Source organism: Gymnodraco acuticeps, unplaced genomic scaffold (assembly GCF_902827175.1).
Source record: "Gymnodraco acuticeps unplaced genomic scaffold, fGymAcu1.1, whole genome shotgun sequence".
In the NCBI taxonomy this organism is placed as follows: Eukaryota; Metazoa; Chordata; class Actinopteri; order Perciformes; family Bathydraconidae; genus Gymnodraco; species Gymnodraco acuticeps.
In genome coordinates this window covers 1,235,457-1,257,372 of record NW_022992351.1, presented here as the reverse complement: position 1 = coordinate 1,257,372, position 21,916 = coordinate 1,235,457, and the positions used below count along the sequence as shown (strand labels likewise).

General features: G+C 40.4%; 3 protein-coding genes across 3 annotated transcripts; all 3 read right to left on the bottom strand.

Moving 5' to 3' along the window:
- Nucleotides 1-30: 30 nt before the first annotated feature.
- Nucleotides 31-12,125, bottom strand: si:dkey-21c19.3 (sentrin-specific protease 1). Its single transcript, XM_034209051.1, has 18 exons — nucleotides 11,508-12,125; nucleotides 11,227-11,282; nucleotides 10,934-11,115; nucleotides 10,774-10,849; nucleotides 10,470-10,662; nucleotides 10,210-10,345; nucleotides 10,005-10,123; nucleotides 9,228-9,511; nucleotides 5,964-6,027; nucleotides 4,172-4,210; nucleotides 3,994-4,078; nucleotides 3,762-3,902; nucleotides 2,681-2,809; nucleotides 2,017-2,220; nucleotides 1,847-1,926; nucleotides 1,628-1,712; nucleotides 1,181-1,276; nucleotides 31-1,105 (listed from the first exon to the last, which is right to left on the bottom strand). Exons 1-18 carry the CDS (start codon nucleotides 11,639-11,641, stop codon nucleotides 1,043-1,045), a joined length of 2,166 nt encoding a protein of 721 aa, XP_034064942.1. The 5' UTR covers nucleotides 11,642-12,125; the 3' UTR covers nucleotides 31-1,042.
- Nucleotides 12,126-12,600: 475 nt separating this feature from the next.
- On the bottom strand, nucleotides 12,601-18,528 carry LOC117541942 (protein lifeguard 2-like). The gene is made up of 12 exons (XM_034209306.1): nucleotides 18,235-18,528; nucleotides 15,963-16,047; nucleotides 15,769-15,857; nucleotides 15,550-15,614; nucleotides 15,415-15,468; nucleotides 15,261-15,311; nucleotides 15,124-15,163; nucleotides 14,951-14,988; nucleotides 14,645-14,732; nucleotides 14,401-14,496; nucleotides 14,095-14,148; nucleotides 12,601-13,980 (listed from the first exon to the last, which is right to left on the bottom strand). Exons 1-12 carry the CDS (start codon nucleotides 18,247-18,249, stop codon nucleotides 13,831-13,833), a joined length of 825 nt encoding a protein of 274 aa, XP_034065197.1. The 5' UTR covers nucleotides 18,250-18,528; the 3' UTR covers nucleotides 12,601-13,830.
- A 510-nt stretch (nucleotides 18,529-19,038) lies between these two features.
- mfsd5 (major facilitator superfamily domain containing 5) lies at nucleotides 19,039-21,715 on the bottom strand. The gene is made up of 2 exons (XM_034209305.1): nucleotides 21,583-21,715; nucleotides 19,039-21,180 (listed from the first exon to the last, which is right to left on the bottom strand). The coding sequence occupies exon 2, from the start codon at nucleotides 21,097-21,099 to the stop codon at nucleotides 19,633-19,635; it is 1,467 nt and encodes a 488-aa protein (XP_034065196.1). The 5' UTR covers nucleotides 21,100-21,180; nucleotides 21,583-21,715; the 3' UTR covers nucleotides 19,039-19,632.
- Between the last annotated feature and the right edge of the window lie 201 nt (nucleotides 21,716-21,916).

Here is a 21,916-nt window from a genome sequence, read left to right as displayed (position 1 = left end):
CATGAAGCGTTTCAAATAAGCCGAGACACATGACCAGGTTCTCTCTTTATCAAATGTGGCAGTTTCCATATAAAACCCGATAGCTTGAGGTAATACACAAACAGTCACAATACATAAGCATTACTCTAAAACACACTTGCATCTAAATAAAAAATAGATAAGAAAAATGTAAAGAAAAAGTACATTACACTGTTCAAGATGCTGTGTTTTATGTACAAAGTTGAAAATATACTGAATATGCCCAAAAGAGACTCTGAATGACATAAAATAGACTTTGAACCTCAATTTACATCTTTTATAAAGAGAAGCAGATAAGGATTGTATACCCTGCTGTTTTAGGGTGCGACCAAGACTTGTTTTAGCAAATCTGTGGTATGGGAAACATTTTATTATCACTATAAATCATAGTCTGAGGCAATACTTGAAGACTTCTGTGCCTTTTAATAAAAAATGATTACAAAAATAGTTCTGTTTCTGAAACGTTCATATGATGAACCAAAACACACAGAGACAGACTTTTAGATGCCGTTTAAATCTCAGTTTTCATAATAAGGTGAAATATTACTTTGAACGCACTATGAGTATTAAAGAATGACAGAGACCAAAATGTACCATTACTTTTGTTAAACAAATGATACACCATAATGCGCTCTTCTCCCTGTAAAGACAAAAACAAGTACACTTTGTATGACGGCATCCAAACATTGCAGCTCAGAGTATGGTTTGTGAGTCAGTACAGTTTTCTGCTGGGCGTTACAAAACCAGCAGTGTGTCGTTCACCTGCTGTGCTGATGCTCGGCTGCACCACATAAACAATAAAGTGGAGTAGAGTACTGAGAGGCGGGGCTTGTTGCAGCTGAGGGTTTGGATTGGCAGGAGGGGATGAAGGGAAGCAGAGCTGGTTCCCGATGTCCTCAGCTGGTCTGCATGTCTTTTCCAGAGCAGGACCACTGTGAGTGGATCCTGCTGTTGAGCTCAGCCATCGCCAAGACTTCTCAACGTTCGAGACTGACTATCAAAGTTCATAAGCCTCGAACTGATATCACAACAGTTTGTGGTTCAGAATCTCCCAAACAATCCTTCTTCTGAAGTAGGGCATGTGTTTCTGAAAAGAAAAGAAAGAGCACGTCATTTTGAGGCCACTGAAATGATGATTACCAGAATCTTTGTTTGTCATTACCTGTGTGAACGTGATTGGCCTGTCTTTGGTGATGTAATCTGCATATTTGCATGTGAACATTCCACAGTCGCTACCATTCATCTGCTGAGGGATTTCCTGAAGAGAAATAAAGAGGTTATTTGACATTCCCCCTCGACAAACCCAATGATTTATCTGAAAACCTACTTTTTAAATCATTGAAAAACCACAATAAAATGAATGTGTTAAAGGATTTCCAGCACCTCTCTGAATCCTGAATTTCATGATGATTAAAAACGACTTCACTGGGTTATAACGCTGCAGTGCAAAACAAACCTGAACGAGCTGGCCATTTTCTAAAGCTATTATACAGAGCTTTGTGTTGACAATTAGCCTATGCCAAACTTCCTAAACACATGCCATTTGAAAACACAACATGAAATGGCAAGACAAATGCATGCTCTGCACCCTTGTGTGTTTAGGACTTACACTGCGCTTTTTGCTGTGGAGAGTCCAGTCTGAGGTATCCAGTGCTTTGCCCTTTTTGTCTTTACTTTCCTGTAGCAGGTAGTCTCTGGCAAGACAAATACAAATAACATTTTATACTATTTTTTTTTTTGCACATGAAAAACAATGAGCATTAGTTACATTTAGCTCCCAGGAAATATACCATTCAACAAAACTCTTATATGTGATACTGAAACTTACAATAATATTTGGCACGCGCCGTCATTGTTTCCTCCCATGGAATCAAAGTACATAATAGCCTTTTTGCGGAAATCCACCACCTGAGAGAGAGAGTTGCACAGTAAACAAACTGCAAGACAAAATCCCCAAATTGTTACTTCCAGGTTTCAAATCATGTTAAAAAAACTCACCGAGAGGCACCAGTGCACCCCCAGGTGGACAGGAACCAGAAGGATGTCTTTAGAAAAGATGTCTGTCTTCTTAGTCCAGCGGCGCACGGCAGAGTAGCCGCTGCTGCGCAGCCGGGGGTAGAAGAACGTGTTGAAGGTGTTGACCGACGGCAGCTTTGGGTCCTTGCTGCGCTCCACCAGCAGGTTCATATAAAAGTTGATGACCTGAGACATTAAGGAGGGAGAGTTTCAATTCACTGAACAAGTTGTGCTACATGAATTACAGACGCATTATGAAAAGGATAGTTCCAGTCCAATGTTAAATACTGTTCAAACAGCTGTGATCGCATTACAATTGTTTCACTGCACCATTAGTCACATATTGTGAAGTGGTTTGTTTAGCGGGACAGAATAGAGAACATTGTTATTATTATAACAATTATTTTGGCTTTGTTCCTTTTTATGAAACCTTGCCAGGTATATTTGATAAAGATGGTTTCATTAAAGCATTAAGAAACTAACTAATGACACCCTTCAGGTGTTTTTAAATCACTAGTGGGTTATTGCTTAAATAAAATCATGGTCGTATATCTTATTTTTATATCTGATGTACACATCTGCCAATAAAGGACAGCCTGCTGATCATTCACACGCAGATCTGACCTCTGGGATAAAGTGCACTCACCTCGTCATTGAGCCAGTTGAGGTCGCTGAGGGTCTGCAGGTCTTTGCGGGTGAGACTGAGACCAAAACCTTCACTCAAGACTTCATAATGAGCTCCATCCAGCGCCCCGTTCACCTCATCATCCATTTCCTTAACACACAGAGAGCATACAAGTGAAAAAGCAGAAAGCAAAGTATTCATCTAACCCAGGGATGGGCAAATGGTGGCCCGCGGGCCGCATGCGGCCCCCCACCTCCTCTTTACTTGTAGTACTGATACCATCCACTAGACTCCTAGTTATGTCGCGAGCTGCGTAGATGATTTCAAATACCGCGAAATAATCTGTGACGCATTTGTGTGTATTGTGTTTGTTTCCGGGGAAACCCTCACAAGAAACACCGGCTGTTGCTATGCCTGCTGTGACGTTAAGTTGCCTCTTGTAATTATGCCTTTACAAGCTTAAAGGTTGTTTTTATCATCTGAATTTGGCAAAACAAGTTTAATATTCTTAAAACCAAGACTTTGTTTATTTGAAATCAGATGAAAACAAACTGTCACGGACCCTGCCGTGTTATCTATGGTTACTACGCTTTTCATTCATAATTTCAGCGGGAGGGAGGGGGAGTGGTGCTGAGGAACAGCAGAGTGCGGGCGTGTTGACATTCCCCTTATTGTGGAATAAGGGGAATGCAGAGACTGACTACAAGTGTTTTAGGTTCAAGTTAGACAACTAATGTCTGGGTTAGTGTTCATGACTTCATGTGTATGTCATCTAATGCTTAATCTCAATGCACACACATTTTCCGTGCTTTCCAATAGTTTAAAATAGTTGTATTCCACTGTTTAATAACCTGTTCAATACAAACATGCCACTTGTAAAAATGAAATAACATTTCTGTGAACTGATATTTGTTTAGTGAGCTTATTAGAGGATGTTCCCATTTTGTGAATCTGCGGCCCCCTGGTGGCCAGTACATCAATGATGTGGCCCCCACCACCATCAAAGTTGCCCATCCCTGATCTAACCTCTATATTTGTATTATTATATATACACATTTGTCCCCAAATTCATAAAGCTTGAGGTCGTACAAAAAGTCCTCACCTCTGTGAGTTCAGGGAATTCTGGCTTCTCTTCCAAAGGCTTTGGTTCTTCGATCACACGAGTCAAAGGAACCTCCTTTTCCAAAGGAACTCGAACGTGGACCTCCACATCTGGGCTGCGTTGCCCCTCTTCAGACAGGCGCTGGGAACCAGTAACAACACAACATACGTTACTGGGAGGAGAAGAAGCTGATAAATGGATCTGAAAGAGAGCTGCAGTGGTGCGCACTGACCTGCCGCAGCAGCAGGCCCGTCAGCGCCTCCTGCTCTTCAATGTGTCTCCGCCTCTCTCTGGCACGGGAGTCATACATACTCGTCCTACAGTGCCAAAAAAAGATTCATGTTTCCTCTGTTCAATCATAACATCAGTGAATACTGGATCAATAATTAAACACATTGGAAAGTACTTACAATTCCTTTATCCATAACTCGGCTTGGAAACATGGCAGGCTGTAAAGGAATAGAAATGTGTTATTGTGCATACAATCCAGGGTTTCCCACACATAGACTATACTTGGGCGGGCCGCCCAGGTATAGTAACGGCCGCCCAAGTATATTTCACGACCCATTTAGGTTTGTTTTTTTTTTAAATAATTTTTTTTTTTATTTGTCCGTGACCACGACGCCATCTGCGATCGATTAACTTGTGGACAATGATCCCTCGCTCCCTTGCACTGATCTCGCCTCCTTCTGGCCTGTTAAGTGGCCTGCCTTACACAGGGTGTCCACATGATGTGGCCTGCCGACATGGCCACTGTCATACAGATCATAAATCAAAGCCCTTGATTGGTCTCTGTGTGTCATTCAAGCTCGGGATAACCTCAGCTCAGGTGAGGTAAAGGACTCTGAGTGTTTAGATAGTTAACTTAGTCTAAGTTCTCAGTGGGTCTCAAACGGTGTGGTCACCATTTATTTAGATCGGAAGGCTGTGAGTTCAAATCCCACCAGGAACACCACCACTAGTGTGCCCTTGAGTAAGGCACTTAGCCATTAATACTCCAGGGAGAATGTCCCTGTAATCGGTCATTATAAGTCGCTTTGGATAAAAGCGTCAGCTAAATGAAATTTAAGTAAATTGTAAGTGATTAGTAAAATTGCATGAATAAATAAATAAAAAGTTAACTAGGTGAAAAAAGGTAAGATACACTTTTAAAACTTGTTGAGAGAAAACTAGTCTTTGCTGCTGCCTCAAAGAGGAGCAGGGGGAGAGACAGGAGAGGCTGATTCCAAAAATAAATTAATAAACAAGTTTCAGTGTTTTTTTCATATTGGAAATGGTATGTTATTAGTCATGGCCATGATTTTATGATTATTGAAATGTATACAGTTCTGTTTAATATAGGTGTTTCCATAGATCTAGTCTCTTTATTTTCCCCTCAAAATGCACCAGATTGATGCATTTAACTCCAAAATAAAAAATAAAATCCCTGGACCCCCCTAGAGGATTTGAGGTTGACCCCCAATACATTTATAAATACATTTATTTTTTTAAATAGTAAACCGTTTCCATATGTTCATGTGTGGGTAGTAGATTTAAACTATAGGGCTATCACTATGGGCCCTGCCTGTACCTGTTCGCTCTGCCATCGCGTGAAGGGTCTGCTAACAAGCGACCAATAGAAAGGTTAATGTTAATGTTGTTGCACGTCACCTCAACCCCCCTGCTACTGCTGCTACCACCTCAACCCCCCTGCTACTGCTGCTACCACCACCACCCCCCCCCCCCCCCCCAAGTATATTTCAGATCTGTGGGAAACACTGGCAGTTAATGGACCAGCACCAGAGGCGTTCCCATACACACAGGCGTTGGAGCTGTTCTTCATGAAATCCCAGAAGGATGAAGTGCTCTGACAAACAGTGCCATCTTTGCGCAAAATGATTATACAGGAATGAAAAGTCAATAAATAAAAAAAATGTTTCCCCCCGGCCGCTTCCACCACCCGCCCAAGTATATTTCAGATCTGTGGGAAACACTGCAATCATAACACCCGAGTTGACTTTAGTCACTGTTTTTACTCCACCAAGTATAGCAGACTTTACATGGTACTAAACTCATTTACACTTTCTAAATTAACAGCACCAAATGCTTCGATAACGTACAATGATATTACTCGTTTAATTTCTACTAACTACAGTGAAATCCTATGGTGACGAAACAACACAAGGAACAACATTGCAAAGATTAGTGAAAATAAATACTAACCTTGAGCCGTCTTGCTTTTTACCCTTTTTCTCATTAACAATAATAACAGAGTCACTGTCATGAGCTGAAAGAAAAGAAAAGGTTGTTATAGCAAAAAGGAAAAAATACAGAAGCAAGCTAATATTCAATTTATTATGAACATCCCATATCAAGATGCCTTGTTTAAAATGTAGCAATGGTACCTGACCAGTGGCGAGCCGTCAGGGCCCTCTAGGCCCTCTGTGAGGGCCTAAGATATTCTAAAAAATAATATTTGAAAACATTACAAAAAAAACATTTTTTTTAAAAATATTTTTTTATATATGTTTTTGTTGTTACATTTTTCATTAGTTTTACCAAAATAACTTGATTTAATTGTATTTAAAATAATATTTCCAAAGAAATAAATCCTTCGAATCTGCCTGTTCAGTTTCTGTTGGAATGTGAAGGGTTAAATGCCGTCTCTGCGAGTTATGTGAAGACGGGAGGGCTTGTTGGTCCCTCTGTACATTCACAGAGGGCCCGCTATAGTAACTGAACGAGAGAGTAATGTCAAATGACAGTACAATTGACCAATCATATCTTCCCTCTAAATGGGCGGGCTTTATTTTCGCGGACTTTATGACAAGTTCCGCCCGCTGTGAGGTCTATGCAAGTGGTGCAGTGACGCGTCCTAAAACCCGGAAGTAAGCTTCACTCGGATTCCCTCGACAGAAAGCATTGGGATTTCTCCAGAGGATTTTGGAAAATAGCTCGAAATAAGGTCTGTGGAAAACGAACCTGATAAATAAATGCACGTTTTGTTCAGACGGATAATATTCACATGTCTACCCTACTTTTATAATTTTCGAATCATAAATCTAAACGATAGATTTATGATCGATAGATTTATGATTAGCATACGTTCGTTCATGATGGCTCACTTCAGTGATAGTGATGACATCGTTGCGAAATGATTAACCGAGTCATTTTCAAGATTGAGTTACAATGATAAACTGGAGTGGCAAAGGATCAGCTGAATGACCCGCCATCAAGTGCTTCATCCAAAAGGACAGGAGGATGGACTTTGTGTTTCAGTGATTTATCATCAAAGGTAGGCCTAAGTCATTTTCAATGTGGGCCGCCGTGTCGACTTAATTCATTTGTAATTGTTACTTGGCTGTGGGTGCCCTGTCATGATAGGTGTTTATATAAATGGTGTTGTTTTGTGTGGTAGAGGGTCGCTGTCATTGATGCGTTTTGCACCCCGGGCCGCTGTTTTGATATTCCGCTGAAGTATACGCTGTGACCTGTGACTGTGTGTGTGTGTTTATATATACCGTCTATGGCTGTGACGTAATATCTCTTCTTTTTTTTCGAGGGAAGGGGGTCAGAGGGCCTAGGTATAAAAGTCACGGCTCGCCACTGTACCTGACAGAGATGGGGACTCGAGTCTGTGACTCGGACTCGAGTCGCACGTAAGTCGCACACACAGAGACTTCAGACTTGACTTGGACTCCTGCTCAAAAGACTTCGGACTCGACTTGGACTCGTGTTTTGGGACTCGTGAACAATCATTGTGTTTTCTATTTTTGGCGTATTAAAGGTGGGGTAGGTACGTTTGAGAAACCGGCTCGAGATTGCTAAAATTTGAAAATACACAACCGGAGAAAATCTGCCACTTCCTCACAGAGCCCCTCCTCCAACACACACGAACGCGCACATGACCAATGAGGGCACAAGATAAGTTTGAGCCCCGATGGGAGGCTGACAGGCAGGTAGGCCATCCAGTTACTTTAGCCGGGCCGGCTATCGGGATGTTAAGAGCATTCCATGGAATATAACAAAAAGTGTATCTCGAGCCGGTTTCTCAAACTTACCTACCCCACCTTTAACATTAACATTAACATCATGGTAACACCATGGCAACCGTCGGCACACCTGCAGCTGTACCGCTTGTAATTAGGTTCAACTATAAAAACTTCGAACAAAACGCCGGCGGCACCAACAAAAGGAGCGCACACTGCAAAGTCTGCAATATTAAAATCAAGGATGCTGGTGCAACAACGTCAAATTTCATCAGGGACTTGAAAACTCACTCGGAGAGGTCAGTCACATTAACGCATATGGACGGTTAGCAAACATGTTTAGCTCAGCATCAGCTATGTAATGTTAACTTAGCTTGCTACTAGCTTTGTAACTGAATATTTGAAAGATGAGTGAATGTTTGCTTGTTGTCACACTTGTTTACGTTGAGTGGCGTCCAACTCTTGACATGACATAAAAAAGGTCGGTAACGTTAATCATTACGTTCCGCTGCCACCATCTACTGGCTAACGTTAAACGTCGAAAAATACATAGTTACATACATAAATACATCTGTCGGTTTATAGGCAGGTTACAGGTTTATTGTTGACCACGTAACGTTAATGTTACAGGTTTATCAGGTTACCATTACACTGGGTTTGAGTGAGAGGATAGAGGAATATGTTTATTTATAGTAGACTTAAAAGATGTCATTAGAGACCCAGTGTAATTAAACAATACGGTTGCAGAGGTCACATTTTAGTCCACTGGCCAAATGGCTAGCCTAGTGAATGTTGAAATGTTACCAGCCACTCAATAGATTGCCATTGTTAATTGTGGCTGGTGCGTGCAACATACAGTACCAGCCACTTGCATGATTTACCAGCATTTGGCTGGTAAATGGTGTTAATGGTAGATATCTCTTTTGGAACAGGTCATGTTTTAATATCACCAGTTCAGTATATTTCAGATAATATTGCAGCAATAGTTTTTTAGTTGCAAATGGCACAGAACAAATGTTTACTTTTAAGTACTTTAACACAGTTTCCCTGCGGGGGATTAATAAAGTATTTGTGATACTGATTTCTGATTCTGAAGTGTTTTGCTTATAAGTTGTTTGCATTTAGCTAAAGTGTGATGTTTGTCCTCATATTGCATTGCAATAGCCTGTTTAAAGTGATCATATAACAAACAACTAATCAGTACGGATACTGTATGCTAATAGATATAGGAGTGATAATAATACAGTAAATGCTTTGAATGTCTTAGATATAGCTGTGCAGTATTCTTAACAGACTGGATAGCAGCAGACAATAGAAGGCTTATTACAACCAGAAGAGACATGAGACTTTTATTTTTTAGAGACTTGAGACTTGACTTGGACTCGTGACCAAAGACTTGATCAAGTTTCACCTCACAAAGACTTGAGACTTGACTTGGACTCGTGACCAAAGACTTGACTTGGACTTGCAAAAAAAGACTTGTGAACATCTCTGGTACCTGATGACTGTGTGTCCTGAGAGGAGTTATCCTGCAGAGCAGATGGCGAGGGCGTTGATGGGAGAGTGGCTGCTCTGCTGGAACTGGGGTCCATGTCCGAAGACCATGTCTGGACCCCTGGCCTGCTGGAGGCCCCACCTGGGCTCGGGAGGTTGCTGGAACTGTGGCTTGACGTCCCCCTGGGGCTGGGGGGATTGCTCGGACCCTCTGAAGTTTCCCCCGCTGCTGACAAGCTAGGGGAAGTGAACTGTTGCACTCTGCGGCTGGAAATGAGGAAGCTGGAACTGATGAGAAAGTGACAGGAATAAGAAGAAGATACCATCCAGAACACAGATCTGAAGTATAGACATGGAACTATTAATATTTATTTTTTAATTCAGTTTTTGATAGATGGATATATCTGTTAGTTGTATTCTTTGCCTGCCGGTTCCAAATACAAAACATAGATGTGACTACCCCTTAAGCATGCTTGAATCACTGTTGGCAACAGAACAACAACAACAAAAAAACACATTTTGGATCGAGGTCTCCCTTGAAAAAGAGATCATTGATCTCAATGGGATTTTACCTGGATAAATAAAGGTTTTGAATTGAATTGAATCGAGTACCATGGTTGACCTTATTTGCTTTTGAAGCCCCCAACTGGCCTGTGACTGAATTCTGACAACTTTCCCGCTGTGCCCCCCCCCCCCCCCCCTACTCTGTATTCACTTGTATACCTATTAACAGTTTGAATATGACACTGGTCAAGTCTACTACATTTGTATGGCTGCGTACAAATCTCTGTGTGATCTCACGATGGCGTGTGAGCCCCAGTTGTGAAGAGAAGATGACTGACCACCCGAGACCATGGTCAGGAGCTGCTTGTAGACCTCCTTCTCCTCTTCACAAACAGACTGCACAAACACAAAGGAGAAGCAATACATCAACAAAAAACACACAAACTGAGTTAGAAGTTATTAAAACAGTCCGGATGTCTGACCTCCTGTGCTGTGCAGTGGGTCCGGGCATTGTGAAGGCGCCCAGATGAGCTGCTGTGTGTTGGGCTCTGCACCACTTTGATGGGAAAGTTCTTCTCATACATGCTGGTGCAGGAGCTGCTTGTCACTCCAGTAAAACTGCAAAGACAAAATGAGCATAATAATCATCTACCTACTGAAGTTCATATAACAAAAAGCAACAGCAATCCTTATTGTTGAGCCCTGAACTATTTTGTCTTGAGGTAAAAGGTGAAAGAAATACCTTGGTGTTCCATATGGTCGCAGGTTTAGGGGCCTGCCGAGCCGTGGAGAGGGATGCAATTTTGGAGTTATGGAGGCTGGCAAGTTGACTGAGTGCCCATTTGTTTTTGGCACTTCACGATGTGTAGGACTCATGCACACTTGTCGCCTACAGACTTTGAATCCCACATTGGTCTTCTCATTGCGCGACCATTCTAGAGTTGAAAGAAAACAGTACAATAATGAACTTCTCTCCAAGAGCCTTAAGTCTGCACAAACCAACCTTCATTCTAATGACAATAGAATGCTCTTAGTGACCATCTAACCTGATTTGGATGCTTTCCAATCAAAAGTGGTCGAAGGAGCAGCAAAGTGCTCATCCAGGCAGTTCCTTTCAACAATCTTAAACCAAAAGAATATAGGAAATCTTTAATTAAAAGCGTGAAATGTTATCAAATCTCAACAGCCAAGACTGAGCATCCTTACCGGCATCCCTGCCCAGACTGCTGCAGATGTTGAGGGCTGGGGATCTTGAGGTGAAGGACCAGGGGTGGCAGGAAGTATATCTCTCAGAGCAGGGCTCACATTGTTCCTCATCCATGTAGCTATACTGGAGCTGTGACTCTTAACCCCTTCAGCTGCAACCTTTACTGTGTCAATAATATCTCCTAGAGAAATGTAAAACAGACGGACAAGATTGTAAGCAGCATAACACTGATTCAACTATATGATCACATACACGGACATCATAACAAGTAGCAAAGTGAGTTATTATTTACCCATTCGAGATTTCTTTATTACACCATCTTCATCGAGGTTATGCCCATCTTCCAAACTTAAAGGGGAAACAGATTGACGCTATACAGTTAATAACACATTCATTTAGACAAGTGATGATACAAATATTCACATAACAAATGTTGAATCGAGACAATGAATGGCAGCTCTACAGAAACTGTTAAGTTCACCCATAATATAACAGAAAACAAATTTCGGGTCGGTCTTTTTAAACATACTGACTTTTGACTACACATGGGAATATTGCGGTTGTAGCTCGTACCATTCAATTGGTCTTTTCCTCCTCATCGGACCGTCTGCTTGTGCCGGGTGAGCATCAGAGTGCTCCGCAGCTGGGACACCGTTGCGAAGATTGGCAAAGCTTGTTTCTATCCAGCCGTATATTTGATTCAACATGGCTTTCAGAAATATAACCGCCGGTTTGAAAATAAATAGCTAAAGTTGCTTTCAGTCTACCTGTCAATATAGTCCCAAAAAAATGAAGCTAACGCGCATCATTCGATTAACGCAGGTAAGCTGAGGCTATTTCAAAGGCTAACGCTCTTCACAATTAACATTTTCCTTTCCCACGAAACGAGCTAACCGTTAGCTAGTTGCCTAGATAGCCCACTACGCTAACCACCCCGCTAGCTAACAGAGCTAGCTAAACGGCTAATTTATTGAAGTATGTTTAAATTCCAACAGGAATGCGACAAGTCGCAAACAACGCCTTCGGGAAAAAGTGTATCATGTTGAGTTACACCCTAACTCATTTATATATATTTTACGATACTTTAAATTGTATATAAACTCGTTGAAAAATATTATCTCCCGCTTCTTCCTCATTCAAAACCACAACATGGCTGAAAAGGACGCTCAACCATCGCTCATTGTGATTGGCTGACAGGGTGTTGTAAACCCCAGTGTAACCGACATCTACTGGCTGAAGGCAGACTGTTGGAGACCATTTAACTTCACGTCACACCCGGCGGTATGGAACAAATCTTTAATAATTAAAATAATGTTTTTAGGTTCACAACTCATTTTCTCTCTATTGTTTCATTGAGTCTTAATGAATCTTCACATCTCGCGTCTTTTAATTAATATGTCCTTATTAATCTAATTAATTTTTTATCAGCACTATACAATAATAAATAACTCATCTTAAGTGTTTCTATTGTTCTGTGTTTTATTAAGAATGTTTATGATCATAACAATACATTCCAAATGTATTGATGTATAGATTATGTTATCGTACACAACTTTAGCAATAACTTAATTTCTTAAATGGAGTTACATGAGTAACACAGACTAAATAAAGGTAATCAGTTAAAGAGATGTATTATTGGTTAAATGATAGAGACCAAGAGAGTTCATTCATACACATCCACTCTTTAATAAATTAAAAACAGTAACACCAATGCTTCGATGAAATGCAGGGTGCTCTTAACACAATATATTTCATCAATATCATCAAATAAAGATAGTAGGCCACTTTAGACGACTTATGAATTCATTTCATGTTTTAAACTCACACTTTCTGAAATATATATCTCGTTCGGTCATAAAAAATACACTTCAAATGTCATGAAATACAGCATTCAAGCCTTTCTACAACTGCAGGCCTTATCAAAAGTTACATGAGATTCCATGCATGTATGGCACTGTTTCATTTAATTATCAAGTGTCACCACTTCAAACAAATGAAATACTTAAAAATAAATAGGACCAGAATGCCACATATCTATTTTTTCACTAAATATATTTAACTCAAAACATTTTAGATTCAAACATACATATTAAACAAATTACATAATAAACAATGTGAATGCAATAAATGACAGCCTCAGAGTTAAGTTAAGCGGAATAAAAGTATGAGAAAATAAACACATGGACTACAGAGTAAACATGGGTAACAAATCAAGGCAGAAGTGAAGCAACATCCCAAATCAAATAAATAACATTTTCAGATTGTCAAGAGTGAAAGTGTTTCTTGTAATTCACAGTATTCAGACAACATTGGATCTTCTTGGAAACACAAAAATAGTATTTTTTAAAGACATATGTGTGCCTTCAGTCACAAAATCCACTCCCCCAATAGCCAAATGGTAGGATGACTATATTGGCAAAGTTAAGGCTTTTTAAGAGCCATGCATATTTAATTGTAGATCACATACCTATTGAAGAGCACTGACATCTATTGTGTGCAATACACATTTGATTTATAGGCAGGAATGGACATAAAGACACCAATACAGCTTTATATGAACACTCACAGTATGTTTTATCTATTTAAAATGGAGGAAGATCAATGATTGTTTCCTGCTGGAAAAGCTAGTAAGCTAACCCTATGATGTGGTGTAGGTTTACAACATGCTAGAGAAGAGGGAAAGGTTGTAGACATTTTGGATTTGAACACTGACACATATCTATGTAAGTGTATAGCTGTACATAAGATTAACAAATTATGTGTGGCCTAATCAGGATCAGGAAAAAAATGAAGTTGTTACAATTGGAAGCATTGTCACCACAAATCACAAACCTTCAAAATACTTTGATCTTGTCCACCTAAAATCCCAACTCTTGTATACCAGTGGGCCAATGGTTTAATCATTTTTTGTTCCAAAGATTTGGAGGAAGAAGGAGAAGATATAGATGATATCCAGGTAGATGTTGAGAGTGGCAAAGACGTACTCTTCTGGACTAATGCTGTAGCGTTTGTTACCCATGATGAGCTGGGTATCAAATGCTAAAAACTGAAACAGAAAAAAAAACAGCAAGCACGACATCTTTTTGGTTATTTTGATTCTCATGGATCTGGTTATTTATAGTTGATATTAGATATAGCCTAACAGCATCATTACTCTTACCATGGTGAACAGTATTGCTCCCAAGACAGCGTAGGTGGCATCCAACCAGGGTACCTAAATGGGAAAAACATGCAATGTCAGTGTTTAGGTCACCACACACAAAAGACACTCGTTCATATTTGAAAGCATATGATGGTACAGTGATATCCGTTTTTAGTAAAGTCTGCACTAGTCTTATGTGAATCTCAGACTTTAAATTAACATTTGTATTTGATCAAACTTTATCTTGGTGGACTCAAAATGCACGTTTTAGTCTTGCCTGATAAATAACTGGTGTAGTGGCTCTATTTGGATTCTCGTACTTACATAATGATAGGGAAGGACCATTGCCAGCACTATCCCGGAGACAAACATCACCATGCAGAAGACAAAGAGCACCCCTTGGTATGATGTCAGATCAATCTGGATGGAGGAAACACATGACATCAACCCTGTGTTATTCTCACAATGTGAAAAGCTGACTTGACATGATTTTTACTGTTAATCATGCATACAGTATATCACATAATATATGATATACAGTTAAGGAAATAGTGGGTTTTTTTCTCACCTTAGATTGAAAGCTGAAGACTGTAACCAGGAGACAGACTGCTGCTGTGATGCCCAGACACAATACCACTGACTTGGTGTTATAGAAACTATTAAAAAAAGACACATGCAACAAAACGTACTGAAAATGTTTCAAGAAATGTCAAACCAAACACATAACCTCAAATAGCGTAGAAAAGTACATTGCTGCTAAAATTATCTGAAAGCAAAGCCATCATGCTAACTAAGAAGAGAGACTGAAGCAGCAAAACATAATGCAAGGTTGAACACATTTACATAAAATGGTGCATAAAATATAGAAGTGTACCTGGACAACATCCCTGTCATGTATGATAGGGAGAGGGTCTGAAAAAGACATGATAGTCATGTGAAAAATCTGGCATTTGTTACATATAATATATTCATACATTTATTTTGGAATAACATTTATAATATAGAAAACAACATTTATGTAAAGATACATATTTGCCTTGCACTTACAAATATGCCAAGCAGAATCAGATTCCATGGAAACTGTCTCCTGTAAGAGTAAGTCAAAGTGATTTGTGTTATTATTTTAACATTTTTGAGAATCAATCAAGGATGTCAATTTCTGGTCTTCAGAACCTTTACATTACCTTGGTGCAGAGCAGCAGGACAGGGTCAGATATGTGACAAAGAACACAGCACTGTTAAAGAACAAAAACATAGTTAGATATTTTTGCTAGATAGAAAGACATGAACCAAAACCGACAGAGTAATGGTGTATTACTAAATAAACCTGTTACTTACTAAGATGCCCAATACCAGCCAGGGTTGGTTTGAATGTAGTCCTTCACAGGGTCACTAAAAAGAACACAGTCTTAGGTAAGATTTCTACCAAGAAAACATGTTTAATGTTGTTCAACATTTTTATTATAAGCTCACCAGAATGTGAAAAGAGCCACAATAGAGAGAGTGACCAAAAGCTGGATCATCAAGATGGTGTACACCTTATAAATAAAAACATTTGCATAACGGTAAATGTACAGATATGTGCAGGTTGGGTCTTTTAAGAGTAACATGTTAATATGAAGTAAATTATCAATGATACACAGCATTCACTATGTAATATTGAGATCAATTTAATGCTAAAGATTTCGATACCTTACGTATGAAGATCCTCCGGATGTTACGGTCATCCCAGGTGAACTCTGTGAGCATCTCACAATCATTGTAGCAAGGCGCACTGGTGCCTGGAGAAAAACAATTAATTAACATGATAAACATTACCATATGTACTTTAGAAAAGAAAACGACACTAACAGTAAGAGTAAATGTAGGACAAGTTGTTGGTATACCTGCAGTGGCTTCCTCATAGCTGGGAGGAATTGGCGCCACTAAGACTTCTCCACTGCCATTGGCGCTCTTATTTGCAAGTAACAGCTGATATAATAGCACAAAAAAAGAACAATTTGTTATACATTCCATTTAGTGTGTTTCACATTTTAGTTGAGAGTAAGACTAGATTTTAATCGGAAAGAAATCCCTACAAAATATCAAATAAAGTGAACATCTGTGATGCAAGGGATCACAAATAAATAAGCTGCAATTAAAGGTGAATCATCAGGCCTACACTTTTACTCACATGTCACCTGCTTTCACCCATCAACATGGCAATTGATATTTTACATGGTTTCAGAGGGGAGCACTGACACATTCTCTTCTTCAAAAACGACTACAACTTGCTACCCTTCTTTCAGCTGGTTCAGGAGCCCAGCACTCGCAACTTTAAATGAACCGAAAATAAATAAACAAGTTTCAATGTTTTTTAATATTGGATATGGTATGTTATTGGTTATGCCATGTTCTTATGATTTTATGACTATTTAAATGTAGTTATGTTTCATATGGGTGTTTCCATAGATCTAGTCTCTTTATTTCCCTGTTAGCAGATTTAGACTTATACCTTTTGTCTCCTGCAGCAGAAAGGTGAATAATCTCAGCAGTTCAAGTTTAGCCATTCATCACGGCGTTATTTATTATAGGCACACATCTCAAGAGACTTGAGGACAGAGAGAGAGAAGGGGCGTGACTTCCAACGGTCTATACCCCAGGTAGTGACATCATCAATCATGTGGTACAGCGCTAACCAATGAACACAGTAGTAGTCGCAGCTACTTACATAGACAATATGGTACACAGTAATACATGGAGTCATACACTATACATGTACATGTATGTATGTTATATCTCAACATTCCCCCTCAAAATGCACCAGATTGATGCATTTAACTCCAAAATAAAAAAGTATATCTTTCTGGGGGAGCATGCCCCGGACCCCCCTAGAGGATTTTAGGTCCACCCCCACTTAAAATATGTTCACATGGATAGGTTCCTAAATACATTTGCAATTTTTTTTTAAATAGTAACCCATGTCCATATGTTTATTTTGGGGTAGTAGATTTCAACTATAGGGCTATCACTATGGGCAGGCAGCAACGCTATAAATATTGACAAATAAATCCAGCAAAGAAGAGACCAAGGGGTAGACCTAGGAGGTGGAGGGATTATATCTCTTCGCTGGCCTGGGAGCGCCTTGGGATCCCCCAGTCAGAGCTGGTTGATGTCGCCAGGGAAAATAAAGTTTGGGGCTCTCTGCTGGAACTGCTACCCCCGCGACCCGGGCACCACGGATAAGCGGGAGAAGATGGATGGATGGATGGATGGATGGAAATCCAGCAAAATGGCACCAAAAAAATGGCTGAGTGTATAATGTTTGAGTGTGCGCGCAAGCGTTAGTTTTAAAGACCCCTATAGAGCTCAGTTTATTACTCTCACCCTGATGTGAAACTATGTATGTCAACAATTATAAGCATGTTCATCATCATCGCCAATAGGATTTAACTATAGGATTCCGTAGTGGAAATGTGAGCAGTTGGAATTGCACGTCACTACGTCAGACTAGCTTGCGTAGCCCTCACTGCACGTCATTGACGCTAATAGGCTACATTATTTATTATCACAGCATCGGATTTCAACTGCGTTGGAAGATAATCTACCGGCTAATAGCCGGCAGCTATGCTTATAAAAGCCAGAAGGTCGTTTAAAATCAGCTATCTATGTTCCGCAGATTTTTTCAAAAACCCTCTAAATACTATTCTCACCAGCTGGAAGAAAATTATGTGAGGCACACACTGAGAATACGTATTGGTTTCCAGAGCTACAGAAACAAATGTGTTGTGATGGTGACGCAACATGGCAAAACAACATGACGCACTTCATTCATACATTATATCATACACATAATACTTAACTGTTACGCATTGCACACCATAAACAAATATATTTGCAGAAATTATTTTAAAAAAAACACAAGGTCACTAAATGAATCAGCTAGAATTATACTTGTTTATTAAAAATCCACTACCTCAAGTTCTAGTTGATTCAAATGACTAATTATGGTGATCTTCACAACTAAATAGGTGGTATTACCAAAAATAATTTAGCATTAGTGATACCAATGGATGGATAGAGACAAGCATATCAAGTGACTGTTATGGAATACTCAGACAATCATAATGCAGAATAAGACAGAAATAGCAACTGCAAGTCATTAAAGCATAGTCATACCTTGCCCTGTGTCATGATGCCTGTCTGTTTTTCCTGTTGTCTTGTTCAGTAGTCCAACCAGTCAATGGGGCTCTGGTGTCTCCTTTCTTTAAGGTTTTTTTTGCAGTGTCTGGCCAGAGTACTGACAGCTGTGAGAGAGGACCGTGGATTAATAATGCTCCTCTTGCCTGCTCAGACTGGACACCATGTGACGATTTTGTGATGTAATCCACCAAAACAACGCAGTTAAGGCTTGTGCAGTTACCCCTCCCTCACCCACTGATGGGTGTTCTAGCTGCATCCAGGTGAAGCTGCATCATAGAGAAAAGCTGGGACTGTACCAATGTAGAAGGGAAAAAGGGGAGGATGGATGCCTGGATGGTGCGTGATAAGTGAAATCCAGATAATTCTGGAAGAATGGCCTGCAGAATCAACTAGGAGAAAGTGAAATATGGTTTAAATGTTTTTCAGTAAATGTAAAAAGGCCTGTTGCATTTGAATAACATAAAACAAGTGGCTTCTTTTTAAGTAAAGATCAACAATTTACAGCTCACTTTCATTTTTATTTTCACTATAATAAATGTTTTATATTTGTTGAAATGATTGGTGCCAAATTAGACTTTTATGCTAAAGAGCATTTGTTTAATGAATTGAAGCAAAAACAAGTTTCAAGTAACTAGGGCAGCATTTACTATAACATAAATATATAAGTAGACATTTGGTACTTCCAATTTTGGATTCATTTTATACTGAATAAATATTATCAATTCTTAATATGTTACGAAATAGTAGATAATATTTCCAGTTGAATTAACAACATTTTCATTATGTACAATATGCACACCTTTATTTCAGAGTGTAAAGAGCAGAGAACTGTTAAGGTAATGCAGAGAGAAGATATTGTAATGGTGCAGAAGAAACATTCAAACTTGGATCAACTTGAGATTCCTTTTCAATAAAAATAAAAATATGTTGGAAAAAACCACATACAGAAATATTGGAAGAACTAACAGTCATGACATTCCTTTAGATTTGTATTGAGGTCTCTGTAAAGTATTTCATGTCTGTTCCCTATAGATGGTGACAATGATGCAATGACATGATATCTGGTTAAGGAATGATAGAAGTTTTACGATATTCCAACAGTTTACTTGACAAATTAAAGTTGATACGGCCATGTTCGCAAAGCATACATACACAGACAGGATATGAAAAATTATCTCCCAAAAATAACAACAAAAACAGTAATAAGGCAACATGTAAAAATGAAAATTTATTTCAAATTAGCAAAATATCCCCTTTAGACATTGATTTCCTCCGCTGTAATTTGGCAAAATATTGTTTTATGACTTTTTAAGTGAAACACACAAGTTCTCTACTTTTAGTCACATAAAACTGGTACATTTGATATAAAACCAGTCAATCATCATTTAATATGTTTTCCATCTCCCCCTCCCCTCTGGTTCCCTCCAGTCTCAGATCTGTGTCATTTCTACCCAGAGTGAACACACTGACGACAGCCATGAAAGCAGCCAGCATCATAACAGCACATCCTCCAAACATGTGTCTGGTGCCGTTCCCCTCCTCCCCTCCACCTGTTCCTGCCGTCTCCCCATGAAGAGCCAGCAGCCCGAAGCAGGCCAGCAGGTGGAGAGGCAGCCGGAACCAGGCCAGCACACTCTGCCGCTTTTCCTCTGGGATCACCCTGCCGTGGAGAAAGCTGACTGCAGGGAAGTAGAGCCCACTGGCCAGCTCCAGCAGCAGGAAGGCCAGAAAGGATTCACGTGGCCTAGGTTGACCAGGGGTGGTGGAAAAGGTCAACATAAAGAGAGAGAAGAAGGCCATCAACACAGCCAGGCAGAGAACGTGGCCCGGCTGCAGGCGGTAACGGGTGGAGGTGGCCAGGCGGTAGAGCAAGGAGCCAGCCATGCTTGCAGCCATCAGGCAAGAAAAAACGATTCCCAAAGGGGGCCCATGGGGGTCCAGAACTGGGGTCCACAGAAAAACAAAAATGTAGAGGACACTTTCAAACAGAGCCTGCACTCCACCTAAGAGCATGACTCTCCTGTCTGAGAGCAGGCAGCGCAACCCATCATGGCAGCTGCGTGAGAATCGGGCCCTTGCAGACAAACGGGCTACCCCTGTATTTGGGGTGCCAAGAGGCAGTTTCTGTTTTTCCCCTTCAAGACCTTCTTCAGCCTCTTCCTTGCCCCAGTCTGTTAGCACCACCCAGCCACAGCACGCCAAGCAGGGGACAGCCAGGAGAAAGGGAGCCACCGGCCCCAAGTGGAGCCACTCAGCCAGCAAGTTAGCCACCAGCCCTGCTCCCACGGCGAGACCATGATTCCATGTAGCAGCTTTGGTGAAGGTACTGGGGATCCACTCCTTGGGAAAATCGTGTACTTCTACATGACGGTGCACGTACCAGGATTCAAATGTGGTGGTGAGCAGAGATGTGGACAGACCCCCCAGGATCCGACCCACAATCAAAACAAAGTAGTCCGTGGACAGCTTGGTGAGACAACAAGCAGAGTAGGATACGCAGAAGAGAAGACATGTCTGTCTGCGGCCCAAGACTTGAGGGAGCCAGCCTGAAAAAGGGGCAAACAGAACACAGGAGGCCAGGCCACACACATATAAGATCGCTATTTGGGATTCCAGGAAGCTATAGTGGCGGTACAGTTTGTAGAGGTAAGGACCCTGGAGCCAGTCTGCCCACAAAGCCAAAAGGTATGCCCGCAGGAATATACTCTGGAATCGACGGAACGCGGGGTTGGCTACAGCAGTAGGGGCAGACTGAGGTGGGGTGAGGCGGCGTGCTGTGTGCTCCAGGACAACACACAGGGCAAGCAGGAAAATTATGGCAAGATATGCTGTCACCAACATGGTGTGATAAACTGCACCCACTTGGGCTCACACCTGACGTCTTGGGGTGTTTTCAACTCTCTTCTTTATATTTCTCAGCAACTGTGGAGAGACAGGAGAACGGAGATTAAAGACAGAAATGAGAGCGTTTACGTTGCCACTGAATCAGTAATCAGTAATTCGTCGTGGTAATTAGCTGCTAACTTTGCTAATAAGCTTTTGCTTTAGAACATTTTGTTAACAACACAACAAATACAATATTAGCTAGACATAGTAGTGGTGTATTTGGTTACCTGCATCAATGACGGAAAGTTAGACATGTGACAAAATGTCGTTTTGTTTACTTTAACACGTTGAATGTACACTGTCGAAATGCTTTTGTTATTATGGTAACGCTAGCCTACATGCTAACCTACTGCAGACGTTGAGATACAATTACAACTTGCGGAACTAACCTACCATATGTTTTTGATATATTGTTATATACTTTATGGTATATCTTACCGTGCCGTTTGACGTCGGTCCCATATTAGTAAACGGCGTACATTAACCCATTACTAAGTGGTGAATGGTAAGAGTAGCAAACAGACTATTCACTTCCGGGATCCGGGTTATTTTATTTCACCACAAGGTGGCATGGCATCACTACTTTACCTTTTGTTTCCAGCAGGTATGAACACGTTTTCTCATGTTTCCAGACCTCCTGTTTTGCAACTTTCTCAGACCTATCAACTCTAAAGGTAGTTCGTTATGTGAAGTAAGTGTTATTTGTAAAAAAAACGGAACGTGTTCTGAAATAGGCACACAGACTACATATGTAGGCGTACAGCATGCTAAA